General features: G+C 41.3%; 1 protein-coding gene across 8 annotated transcripts in view; it reads right to left on the bottom strand.

The window, feature by feature from the left end:
• SPTAN1 (spectrin alpha, non-erythrocytic 1) overlaps positions 1–13,315 on the bottom strand; it is a 160,683-nt gene that overhangs the window by 106,086 nt on the left and 41,282 nt on the right. For all 8 annotated transcript variants that reach the window (XM_033960196.1, XM_033960194.1, XM_033960195.1 and 5 more), the window contains exons 9-13: positions 9,830–9,965; positions 7,241–7,342; positions 3,946–4,083; positions 2,017–2,127; positions 1,224–1,301 (exon numbers count right to left, since the gene is read on the bottom strand). In XM_033960196.1, the coding sequence (XP_033816087.1) occupies positions 1,224–1,301; positions 2,017–2,127; positions 3,946–4,083; positions 7,241–7,342; positions 9,830–9,965 (565 nt within the window). The remainder of the gene's footprint in view (positions 1–1,223; positions 1,302–2,016; positions 2,128–3,945; positions 4,084–7,240; positions 7,343–9,829; positions 9,966–13,315) is intronic.

The raw sequence follows: 13,315 nt of genomic DNA, 5'->3' as shown, positions 1-13,315 counted from the left end.
CAGAACCAGAGTGGGTGCCGGCAAGGAGTCATTGGGAAGGACGGGCAACGGGTGAACTAACTGGGGAATTTCCAGCACCACAGTGGGCCCCTCGAAAGAACTGCATGCACTGAAAGAACCATCCATAAGGAACTGTACCGGTATATCAGGCGACACAGAAGTTATTTTAATGTCAAGAGCACTTTGAGGGTACTGGTAAATTCAGTGGATATCATGCCCTGAGTAGGATCAATGTTAATGCTTTTTGGCCTCCACCCTATGTACCACATCAGTATCCTTTGGTGTGGAAGACAAGGATGAATCTTTCCTCTTCCTTGGAGGGGATTGGAGAATGCCCAGTCCCAACAATCGCTATCAATGTCTGATGTTGAAGGTGGGAGGTCCTCTTAATGTCGATCTCTCTCAACCTTTGATGCATACAATTTACCAGTACAGGAATCATCCTTGGGCTGTAGACACTGCAAGTACCAATTGTGGTCATCTATAAAAGAGACATGGTCCTGCTGCACTTTTTAAAACCACTGGGAGTTTTCTAGGACATATCTAGAAAAATGACCACAGCAAAATCAAAATAACCTGATGGAGGAAAATTGAACCTGCCAGGAACCCAAGGTTTAAGACAACCTAGTGGGTCACAGAAAATAATGGAAAAATTAAAAAATGCTGAAAACACCTATCTAAGGTTGGTAAAGGGTAAAGGCCCTGTGCGACAGGACTTAACACGGTGAAAATCCATACAATAAGAACATTTTAGGAAAAACATGAGGAATGGATTTTGATACAAGCTGAGGACAATGCAAAAGATGTTCAACCTGCTCCATGGGAAAAATAAGACTGATCTGGGCCCGTGGAATTACACATGCAGGCACAGTGATACACTTCCATAAACTTCTAGAATAGTTGCTGAGGAGCATTCCTTGCCAGGTGACATCCGACAGAGTCCGAGAGTTATTACCATCCTGTTTGTCCTCGGAGAACCAGGAGAATCTCCCATGTACAGAAATCCTAAAACAAATACCAGATAACCAGGATAATCTCCCACAGTAAACAGTTTAGAATGGCCATGGTACAAAAGCTCTGAACACACTGGAAAACTGAAGAACTCCCGCTGCACAAAAGTCCTGAAACAGAGCAAATAACTGGTAGGATGTCCCACAGTACAGAAACTGGTAAACATTGGGAAAAGTGCCCTAGGTAACCAATAGCATCAATTGCCAACTCACCGCATCTCTACGTGCAGAGACATCTTCCATGGCATAGTGATTATTCTGAATCAGTTTAGAAGCAAACTCATCCAATGCCTGAAAATATATTAACACTGTAAGCAAAACTCTTAAAAACAATAAGATGTAAACTTTCAGAGGATTACCACAATAACTTTATCTTAAGAAATTGCTACTTATAATGACTGGTGTTGCCATTCAGCAAATTACATATAATTGGAAGGATTGGAAGAGATTAAATTACAACTTTTGGTGAAACTCTTTATGCCATATCTATAAAATGGAAAGATTTATTGCATTACAAAGGGGATATTTCAAGAAATTTCAGGATGTGTGGAAACCATTAACAAAATATTGTATGGATTAGATGAAACTGTTTCCCTTAAATGTATCAGTTCAATTGGGTAGGGGGGATATTTTATTAATATGTATTTATATGATTATGGAATTTATGGTAGGGAGGGATGGGAAGGGGGAGTGATAAGAATTTATGTAATATACAAATGATAGAATATAAGTGATATATTTATTGTTAATGTGATTGAATATACATATACACTTAATGTAATTTTGAAAATGAATAAAGAATTTAAAAAAAAAAGAAAAAAGAAATGCAAATGAATGGGGCTAAACTTATGCTTGAAAAGGTACAAGTTTTAAGCATGCCTTTCAAAGACTTCAACCAACCTCATCCCAAAGATCTGTACTTGAAGACACACGTTTACTTCCCACAATTTTTTTCAAGATCTTTGTTCTACATCATTGCCAGCTTAGGACAAAGATCTTAACTTACAGTGATTTTTTCTTCCTGGGCACTGAGTGATTTCTCAAAGTCCTCATGCTTCTTCAGCAGAGCTTCCACGCTGTCCAGAGAGTCTCCCAGGTCTTCGTTCAGCAGGAATGCCTGCAGCAATATAAATGCACCAGTGACAGTGTTTAGGGCTAAGTTCAAAGGAGTGGTCCATAGGTTAGTGCAATAGCCTAAGAACAAGGAAAACCAGGATTCATGTCCAGTTGATGCTCATTGTGACCCTTAAGCAAATCACTTCATCCTCCATTACCTTAGATATAAATGGAAAATATAACCTGCTATATCTGAATGTAATTGTGCCTCGACCAACCAATGAAAAGGCTAAATAAGTAAATACAAGTCCACTAACCAGTACATTTTTAATTCATCCATTAAGGTTACTCTTGCAAATCGGATAACTTTAAATGCCACTAACCACAAACTGCAGGGTGTATAGAGCCATCTGTGAAGACTAGGGCCTGTAAATTCTTGTGCTAGTCTATGAATGCAGAACTGGACCAGAATGACAGCTACAGGCTCTGGTCTGAATGGAGGAAAAGTGCCAATATTCTACCAAATTAAGGGTCAAAACTGAGGACCAGCAGAACACACAGGTTTGCAAAGCTTACTGATATGAGATGAGATGCTAACTTCTAATTATAAACCAATGAAGGAGTAATTTACAAGTACAATGTGTGTTTTGTGTGTATGTGTGTCTTTCTCTCTCCTTGCAATCCTCCCTCCCCTGGTGGTGTCCAGTGTCATAGTCTCTCTCTCTCTTCACATACAGTCAAGTTAGCATTCTCCACCATCTATCCCTTTCACCTAGAGTTGCCCTGGAAGCCTTCTCTCTGCTACAACTTCCTGTATCAAAATACATGAAGCAAAAGTGAATCAAGTCCTATAGGTGAAATAAAACTATATAGATACTTGAAGGAAAGAATCAGCTGTGACTGCCAGGTTTTTCAGCAACGATAGAAGAAAGGTTTTCAAATATGTTGAAAAATTGCTCATTTTCTAGGATTACCTTCCTTGGCTAAAACCCATTCCATTATCATCATCATATGTAACGGGCCCCTCTAATACCTTCCCAGTCTCCCACCTTTCCCCTTCATATTAGAATGTGTTTTATAATTTGTTCATATTTTCTGATATCTTTTGCACATTGTTCTGATTCAAGGGAGGAGGGAGTGTTCATTCCCAAAACAAGAAATACAGGACCCCTTTAACACCAGGATATGCTACCACGGCTTTGTAAAAGGAACCCATATTAAGATAGTCCAATCAAAATTTCATTTTATAAATAATCTTTATTTCTTATAAATGTCTTACAGATTTCAGTCCCCTACCCCTCCCAAGCCAGGCATTTTGAGAATAACATACCTGATCATCTGTTGAATTTCCTGAGCAAAAAGAATGCTTAAATTCTCAAGAGCCTTTGCTGATAGTGTCAGCTGATGTTCCTTATGTCACAGCAAAACATCAGCACAGACATATGTGAACTAGCATCAATCAATATAATGCCTTGATATATGAGGGCAGCTTCTTACTATATATGAAAGCTTACAAAATATGTTAGCTTGTGATTTGCTCCTCTAATATTGAACACGACTTTATCCTTTTCCCTACTCTCATTTTATAACTACTTTTCATGATTGACTTCTCTTAACACCCCCCCTCAAAAAACAAACAAACAAAAAGTCAGTCATTCTAAAAAGGCCATCTCCTTGTTATCTCTCATGGAAGGAGCCATGCAGATTCTAGGATTTCCACGCCTACCTTTAGAAGAGTACTTTTCTAGATTTTGTTACACATATTCACAAGACTAGGCACTGCCAGTACACCCAGAAGTATATTTTACCATCTGCAAACACATCCGATGCTACAATGAACAGATGCAGTGCTATGACCGTAGGTTTGAATTGTGCCTACCTCTTGTTTGCTCATCCAATTGTCCACTTGTTCAGTGTCTCTATAAAAGAGTTGTAGGTCCATGCACTGCTCATATTGCTGTCTGCGCAGATCCCACAGGTCCAACAGAGCTGCCTTTTCCTCTGCAAGCATGCTCACCTAAGGAAGAGAGTAACAGTATAAGTGCCTTAAATGCACAGCACTGATGAATGCAAACTTCAGACATTCTCCCAGTAAGCAGTTACTGTGGTGTCCCTATAAACTCTACATAGCTTGTTTGCTCAGGGCTGCCATCACCAGATCAGATTTCACCTCCATATGTTCTTGGGGCCTCTCCTCTTCCATGCTTCCCAAGTGGCCTTTGATCTTCCTACCCTAGAGTCATTTTTCCCCTTTAGCTTCTGTCTTGAAAGATTTAGTAGCAGAAATGGGGGAGTCCTTCATGGGTTTTGGGTTTGTTGTTTTTAAATTTATTGGTAGTCTTTATTAGCTTCTCAAACAGACAACTTTGACAATGCACAATAAACCCCAAATCACAAAACATTAAGACATTACCTCCAATATTTATTAAGAAATCCTTGTATTAAACAAATCAAAAGCACTGAACAATGTAAGTTATAAAAAAAACAAAAACAAAATGAAACATGATGGCAGATAAAGGCCAAATGGCCCATCTATTCTGCCCATCAGCAGTAACCATTATCTCTTTCTCTCTCCGAGAGAGCCCACGTGCCTATCCCAGGCCCTTTTGAATTCAAACACAGTCTCTGTCTCCACCATCTCTTCTGGGAGACTGTTCCATGCATCTACCACCCTTTCTGTAAAAAAGTATTACCTTAGATTACTCCGGAGCCTATCACCTCTTAACTTCATCCTATGACCTCTCATTGCAGAGTTTCCTTTCAAATGAAAGAGACTCAACTCATACGCATTTACATTATGTAGGTATTTAAACGTCTATCATATCTCCCCTCTCCCACCTTTCCTCCAAAGTATACAGATTGAGATCTTTAAGTCTGTCCCCATACACCTTATGATGAAAACCACAAGCCATTTTAGTAGCCTTCCTCTGGATTGACTCCATCCTGTTTATATCTTTTTGAAGATGCAGCCTCCAGAATTGTACACAATATTCTAAATGAGGTTTCACCAAAGTCTTATACAGGGGCATCAATACCACCTTTTTTCTACTGGCCATACCTCTCCCTTTGCAACCTAGCATTCTTTTAGCTTTCGCCATCACCTTTTCAATTTGTCTAGCCACCTTAAGATCATCACATACAATCACACCCAAGTCCCACTCTTCTGTCATGCACATAAGCTCTTCACTCCCTAATCTGTACCGTTCTCTCAGGTTTTTGCAGCCCAAATGCATGACCTCGCATTTCTTAGCATTAAATTTTAGCTGCCAAATTTCAGACCATTCTTCAAGCTTCGCCAGGTCTTTCTTCATGTTATTCACACCATACAGCGTGCCTACTCTATTGCAGATTTTCGTATCATCTGCAAAGAGGCAAATCTTACCTGACAACCTTTCAGCAATATTGTTTATAAAAATGTTAAAAAGAACAGGCCCAAGAACAGAACCTTGAGGCACACCACTGGTAACATCCCTTTCCTCAGAGTTGTGTTGCTGGAGAAAAATCTCCCCACTTCCGAGGCTTTCACCCATCCTATAATATACCATTAAGAAATACCTCAACCATGAGAAGTCTTTGGTCTTTTAACTTCCCATTACATTAAAAACCTCCCCTAACAACCATCTCGTCCCTCCCACCAATAATCCATAACTCTTCCAAGACAGTCAAACTAAGGACTCAAAGTGCAGCTTATAAGTCTAAATCAATGAGCATGGCACTATGTACTATGGATTGTAAAACTCTGTACATAAGGTTTCTATATTAACCAACATCTCTTCTTACAACACAATGTCAGACAGGCATCTCGTGTTTCCAGCATCATAAAATTATGAAAAGCATTTCTCCAATGCCAGAAAGAAGGGGCCATAGGTTATGTCCAATATTGTAACAAACATTTCCTACGTACTTATTTCAGCTTTATTTAACAATAGCACCCAACCCACCCACTAAGCCAAAAGCCAATGCATTCCCAAATAAAAAATCCCAGAGGGTCAAAAGTAATAATGCTGTCAAATACTGTTGTATATACTTCCAGAAATACTGCATCTTTGCACAAAAACAAAAAACATGTGAAAAGGATCCTTCAGCTACTGCACACTTAAGACAACTTGAAATAGGGACTCAACCTGCCCCATGGACTTGGAGTTGAGAAAAATATGCCCACTGCACTATACAAAAATGGCATTCTCATAGCCAGACACTATGAAACAGTATGGGAAACAGTATGGGAATCTGTTTTAATGAATAAAAGCTCTCTCTAGATGTCACCCTGATACCCAAATTTGTAGTCCATGTTCCAAACCCAAAACTACAATGATTTTATTCAGCACTTTATGCAGGACAGACCGACAGGATCTGGAGATAATGTAACAAACAATCATATCTTTCTGCTAGCCCCCTCCCCAAGAAAAAAAACTGTTCCCTTCTACGAGGCTTGTACATAATGGGCTAATAGTTTTGAACTTGAAATAGTCTTTGTAAAGTCTCAAGACAGGAGATTCCCCATCAACCTCAAGCACTTGATTCAAATACTGAAGGCCTCCTTCCGCCCATCTTCTGAATACAGCAATTGTCTTGTCCGGAGGAAAAAGCCAAATTGCACACTATGGGCAGAAAATCACAATCACTCCCATCCTGTTTCCATAGGGTCAACAGTGCCTTCTAAACTCATCTCGGAGGTCAACAAAATATGGTTATGTAGGGCCAGAGTCAACCTAGTAGTTTTAGCCTGCAGTACCCTTTTAGAGTGATTTAAATATCTCACTCAAATTCTAAATGAGTATAATTATCTAATTCTAAAAGCCAATCCTTGTATATGTCTCAGGGAACAAGCATGATTATAAGTACGGCTATTTGGTATACCCAATCCTCCCCCTAGCTCATCCCCTATAAACCCTTGTAAATTGGATTTTAGATTTCTTCCCTGCCCAACAGAATTAGACCAACATGCACTGCAAACTCTGCATATTTTTTCTGAGAAGCCATAAAGGTAGAGTCTGGAGAGCTTATAGCCACTTGGGAAATAATGTCCGATACAAGCATATTCTTATCTCCAATATGTAAAAGTTTTTATGAAAACAAACTGAAAATCCCAATCTTTCTCAAAACCTTCATGGTTAACTTATCAACAATCAAAGCCTCTCTGAGGGGGAAAAAAAAAAAAAAATACTTCTTACCTTTTCACGAACTTCATCAGAAGCATAGTGGCCACTTGCAAGTAGAGCCAGTCCTGATTCATCAGTGGACTTAAAACTGTCCTCATGGGCATCAATTTCACCCTAACAAAAAATAAATATGCTCATAACACACCTAAGATTTAAAAATAAAAATATAACACCTACCACAAATTACCATATATACAGGACTACATCTAGCATAATTTTCAAGTACTCACATAAATTACTTTGCATCGATGGTGATATGCTGTTTTGTATGACTCACATTATAACTTTTCTGTATTCTTAGTAATGCAAATGTTATTCTATGGCACTGAATCCAGTGTTTGTGAATGGGGCTGAAGGGGGAGGGACAGGAATGTCTGTTTAGATTCTTGTTGTGTTAGGTTCCTTATGAAGTTGGTTCTCTGACTTCTTGATTTTTCCCCCCAACTCAAATATATGAAGTTGTGAGTGTTTGGATGCTGGTTCAATCGGGGTTTGGGTGTGATTGGACAAGTATGCACTCTTAGAGGGACAAACTCCTGGCACAACCATGACCCCTGAGGAGTCACTGTGACCAGTGTAATTTACATACACTTCATACATCATACTTATAAATTCTGGAGCAAAAACCGAGCCAAGTTGGTGGCTCCCCCTTCCTCTTCCCCCCCACCACCACCACACACACGCGCCATGTGAAACACAGACAATTCTCAGCCAAACAGCCATCACAAATCTGGCATGAATCCTTGATATCCTGGTCTGAGGAGTCCATCTAGATCAGGGATCTAAGTCCCTTCTTGAGGGCCGCAATCCAGTCGGGTTTTCAGGATTTCCCCAATGAATATGCATTGAAAGCAGTGCATGCACATAGATCTCATGCATATTCATTGTGGAAATCCTGAAAACCTGATTGGATTGTGGCCGCAAGGAGGGACTTTGAGACCCCTGATCTAGATTTATTTTGAGCTTAATCATAGTGTTTTGAAGCAGATAGACGCTTTTATTTTAAAATCAGGAAATCCCAAGAGGGCTACTGCAGCAGAAATTTTAGCATCAAAAATGGCTCATGGAAGCAAAATAAGGGGTCAAAAATTAGTTAATAAGATTTTAGAGGTCAGGTCCCTGTTCCTAGCCCCAGAAACCTTTAAAATCACTTTTAAAGATACTTCCCTCCCCCAACCCCTCGATTTCTGTAATAGACTGTCACAGTCTTACTCACTGTGCCATGCGAATTCTGGGAACTGCAAAGGGCTGAAACTACAGCCAGAGAACTTCTGCCTCAGAAAGCCTGGAAACCTGGAATGGCTTGTTTTTCAGACTGCCCCTCAGTCCAATTGGCTAAACTGAGACCTCAATCCCCACCGGAACCCACCCGCAAATTTGGGGGGAAGGAAATGCAGTCAGCTCCCAGTTGTGGTGCAAAACTGCCACAGTGCAACTCAGCCTGCGTCAAGCTCTCTACAGACAAAACCTGGAGTGAACCATGCTCCCAAGGGAATGGTCCCTGAGCTCCTGGGCTGGCTGCTAGGCAGGCTGCCTCTTGACTACAGACTACTATTCTCAGAGTCTATGTTCTCTGCAGCCAGAGATGTCCTGAAACTGGAAGCCTCTGCAACACTGAAAAGCATCATGACAGGATAAAAACCCAAAATTGAAAAAAAAACAAAAACCAACCCAAAAACCCAACATACAAGCAGAACAGACAAGCTCCTACCATCTCACATGTAGACAGTAAAACTAATTGGAGAACAGCCCAGAGTGATGGGAGGTGGAGCAGAAAAATGTAAATGAGGCTCTCTCTACCAGATCTTGCAATCAGAGGGTAACTACACTCACCTGCTCCAAAATGATGTGCCTACTGCACTAGAATATGCACTGGGAATATCCTGTCAGTACTGAACAGGTTTCTTCATTTATTGTCAAATATATTTTATTGAGCTCAACAAGGAAAGACAAGAGCATAATGGAATACAATGAACAAGTTCACATTTTGACAGAGAAAACGACAACACAACTCTAGCATTCCCCACTCCCAACCCCCATTCAAACCCATACCCCTCCCCGGTCCTCCTTCGGGTTTCTTCATTATACAACAGCAAGTGAAAAATTATTTAAAAATAAAAAAAGGTTGCATGCAACTGGCAAAAAACAAAAGGAATTGACCCCAAAATATCCACAAAGAAGAAAATCCAGAGAAAAACAAAAAAACTCTGTGGAGTGACGATGTTCCCAAATGGACTTTATTTGAAAGTATCAAAGTTCCAAAGGTATACTAAAATCATCCACATAAAATAATTCCATCCACATAAAAGTAAATCATCCACATAAGAGCCTTAAAGGACCTAGTCCGCTAGGGATACAGGACCCAACACGGTCCGCGTTTCGACAAAAAGTCTTCTTCAGGGACCCCTGAAAAAGACTTTTTGTCGAAACGCGGACCGTGTTGGGTCCTGTATCCCTAGCGGACTAGGTCCTTTAAGGCTCTTATGTGGATGATTTACTTTTATGTGGATGGAATTATTTTATGTGGATGATTTTAGTGTACCTTTGGAACTTTGATGCATGCAACTGGGCCAGGGTTTGAAGATTTCTCCCTTTTAGTACCTTATGCTCTTGGTGTCTATCAAGCAAGGCTTCTGCTCCTGCCACATCATTTGCAAGTTCATCTGCATTAATTAAGGCCTTCATTTCTGTTACCCAGCTTGTAAGATCACGAAAATCAGCCAGGAAGCGTTGTAGTCTGAGAAAGAAAAACATAGCATAGTACACAACAGCATATAAATATCAAATCAGCTCATCAAATGTATCTGGTTGAGATTCTTCTACTTTTCCCTCAAATTCTAATATATGACCTAACTAAAGATACAAGAATCATTTACTAAAGGTTGAATGTTAAGAGAAGACAGAGAGAGAGAACCACAGAAAATATGGCTAAGGGCTACCACCTAACCAAGCTTGAGGGAGGGAAAGCGATCTCAGCATGCCAAGTGACAACTGCTGTTAAAAAGGTGCTGCCACTTGTTGCAGTCTGAATGGAGTGGGTGCAGTGTCTCCCGAAGAATGGCCCAGGGCTCAGCCTCACCGCCTCATTTCCATGCTTTCAAGAAAGCCCATGACTCCCCACCAATTTTGTTCCTAGTCCTCCAAACCCCTGCAGCCAATCATAAAGCTGGAAAGTCCATGAAAAAATATTAAGTTTGGGTTTTTATTTACATGATAAATGCTATGGAAGGTTGAAAGCCCTTCACTACCTGAGTTTTAAGGATTCTTATGAGAGGGAGGGAGGGAGGGAAGGAAGGAAGGGAGGGAAGGAAGGGATGGAGGTGTTGAATGTGTTATAAGAATACATACGGTATTTCACGTTTAAATTCACATTGTGCTCTGGCATAGAACACTGCTGCATAAAAATAAATCTAGATGCTTTTAAAAACATGGTAGGTTTTGGGGAGGAGGTTTGCCAGATGCCCCACTAATACTAACTGGTTAGATACTAAATGGTAAAGCTGCTCTAGGGTCGTTTCGACCCCTCTTATCTTCCAGCAAGTCCAACAGTGAGAAATGACAAAGGCATCCAACAGAGGTCAGCTGAATTCCAAGACATACACCTCTCGGATGATCTCCAGAACCCAACGATTGACAGTAATCTGGGTCCAGCTCTGGTATTACTGTTGCAACCTTCCTCCAAAGGTCACCAAAGGCTGGATCCCAAGACCTTCATTGGGTGGAGCGACTGGGACCTGAGGCCGAGAGACCGGAATCTTAACCCCTGCGATGGCCTCCTAGAAAGAACAGTTCTCTGGAAAAAACAACTACGCTGAGAAGTTCTGCCTTGGCCCAGCCTTATCTAATGGGCCTCCCGAAAACACCCTTTACTAGAAGAGCCATAGAATGCAGCAAGCAAAAAGGGGAATCTGGAGAATTCAATTGGGCTTGGATAACATCCCTAATATCCTGATACATAGGGAAAGAATGCAAGGACTTCCTGATCCCTTTAATCAAAGGATCTACCATACAAGGAGCCTCTGGGGAACTCTTCTCAAGCTTTAAAACTGCAGACACTTGACCAATAAGTTCCTGAAGCTCATCTCTGTGAAAAACATGCACCACTGAAGGCTCCTCACCCACCAGAGGCTCATTCTTCCAAGATTTTGCATCCTGCAGATCCAGAGAATCTTCCAACTCTCTCCCCATATCTCCTAGCTCCCAAGAAGGGAAACCAGACCCCAAAGTGTCTTCCTCCTCCAGGTCCAACCTCAACCTCTTGGACACCGGATCCGGGGATCGAGACAGAGAAGGATTGGGAGACCCCTCAGGTTCCCTAAAGCCAAATCCTTCCCTTGCTTGCTCATACAAAATGCAAAGTACATTGCTAGGATGAAATCTGGGGGAAAAATATCACAAACCGCCCACTGCAATCTCTGATCATTGCTGCCAGAACCACAAAAAAGTCTCTGGGGAGACTTCCGGTGGAGCCATGGAGCTATGAGGGCGTGCCAGCAGCAGCTCCGATGGACCCTGCACTGAAATTGTATAAAATCCAGGGTCTTATGCTCTAACTCTCTCTTCAACGATTGCCGTATGGAGAGCTCAATATATGCTTAGTACAGGTGCTTCAGAAATACATACAATGGTTGCAAAACCGCTGAGAAAAGACCGAGAAAAAGTAAAGATGCAAAATACAAAGATGGCTGACCCAGCATCGCCCGCTTCACGTTCTCCAAGCTCGGTGTGGGTAGCGGAGATCACCACTAAGGTACAAGCAGCTTTAGAACTTTCCATGGGAAAACAACTTCAGCTGATTTTGGACAAGTTGGAGTCTATGGATCAGCGTTTTACAGCACTTGCAATGGATCTTCAATCAGTCCAGAACAGGGTCAGCACAGTGGAGGACTCAGTGCAAATCTTGACATCAGATTCGCAGACATAGAGGCTAAACTTGAGGACTTAGAGAATCGTTCCCACAGAAATAATTTGCAGTTGATTGGTCTACTGGAGATGGTGCTAGCACAGAATTTACATTCCTTCTTGGAAACGAGGCTGGTGGAATCCCTTCAGCTCACCACATTGTCAGATCCTCTGTGCATTGAGCAGGCTCACCACTTGAGACAGCAGCATGACACAACAGGCCGGCCTTTGGTGGTTATCTTAAAGGTTCTAAATTACACCTATAAAATGGCTATCCTTCATGCGCTCTATACTGGAGAGAAACTAAACTATGACAATAAAACAGTCCTTTGCTTTCAGGCTTATTCTGCGAAAGTCACACAGGCACAGCATGCATTCTCTCCCTTGTGCTCCCAGTTGTTTCGGGAGAAGATCCGCTTCTACTTGATGTACGCTGTAAGACTGAAAATCTTTCATGGAGGCTCTATGCACTTTTTCGAGGATGTCGCTGCAGCTAGTTCTTTTTGGAAGACTTTATCCTAGTTCCGGTCAGAGCCACTGAAACCCTAATCTGGCACCAGATGTAAAAGTATGAGGACATAGAAGGGAAGAGAGCTCAAAAAGGTTACGGGGGCAGTAAGAAAAGAATGTATGCATATGAGAGGGAGATATGAACTGAGGAACCAAACTTAGCATGTGGTAAGCAAAGAGAACAAGAATCTATGCTGAGGGCAAGAAGAAAGAGAAACTGAGATGAGAACACAAAAATGACATGCATGCAGTAGTTTGCAGATCCCAGGTTTCAGACAGCTGACAGAGTCAGTCCAAGTTTCAGACAGCTGATAGTGAGTCCAAGTTTCAAAATGTTCATGAAGCCCTGGTTTACACTATACCATGATGCACAGCATTTTATGTAATGGGTAATGCATTCAATATATTACCTGTGATGCAACCAAAGTGCTTTACATACTAGGTCCTTAAATCTGTCCTAGGGGACCCTGAGCCAGTCGTATTTCAAGTTATCCCTAATGAATATGAATGAGGCAGATTTGCATGTCTGCCACCTCTATTATATTGTAAATCTGTCTCATGCACATTCATTAGGGATATCTTGAAAACCCGACTGGCTGGGGGGTCCCCTAGGATAGGTTTAAGAACCACTGCAGTAGACAATAAAGAGGGGAAGGAGATATATTGGGGGAGGAA

The sequence above is a fragment of the Geotrypetes seraphini genome, chromosome 10 (assembly GCF_902459505.1).
Source record: "Geotrypetes seraphini chromosome 10, aGeoSer1.1, whole genome shotgun sequence".
Lineage (NCBI taxonomy): Eukaryota > Metazoa > Chordata > Amphibia > Gymnophiona > Dermophiidae > Geotrypetes > Geotrypetes seraphini.
This window is presented reverse-complemented; position numbering and strand designations above follow the sequence as displayed.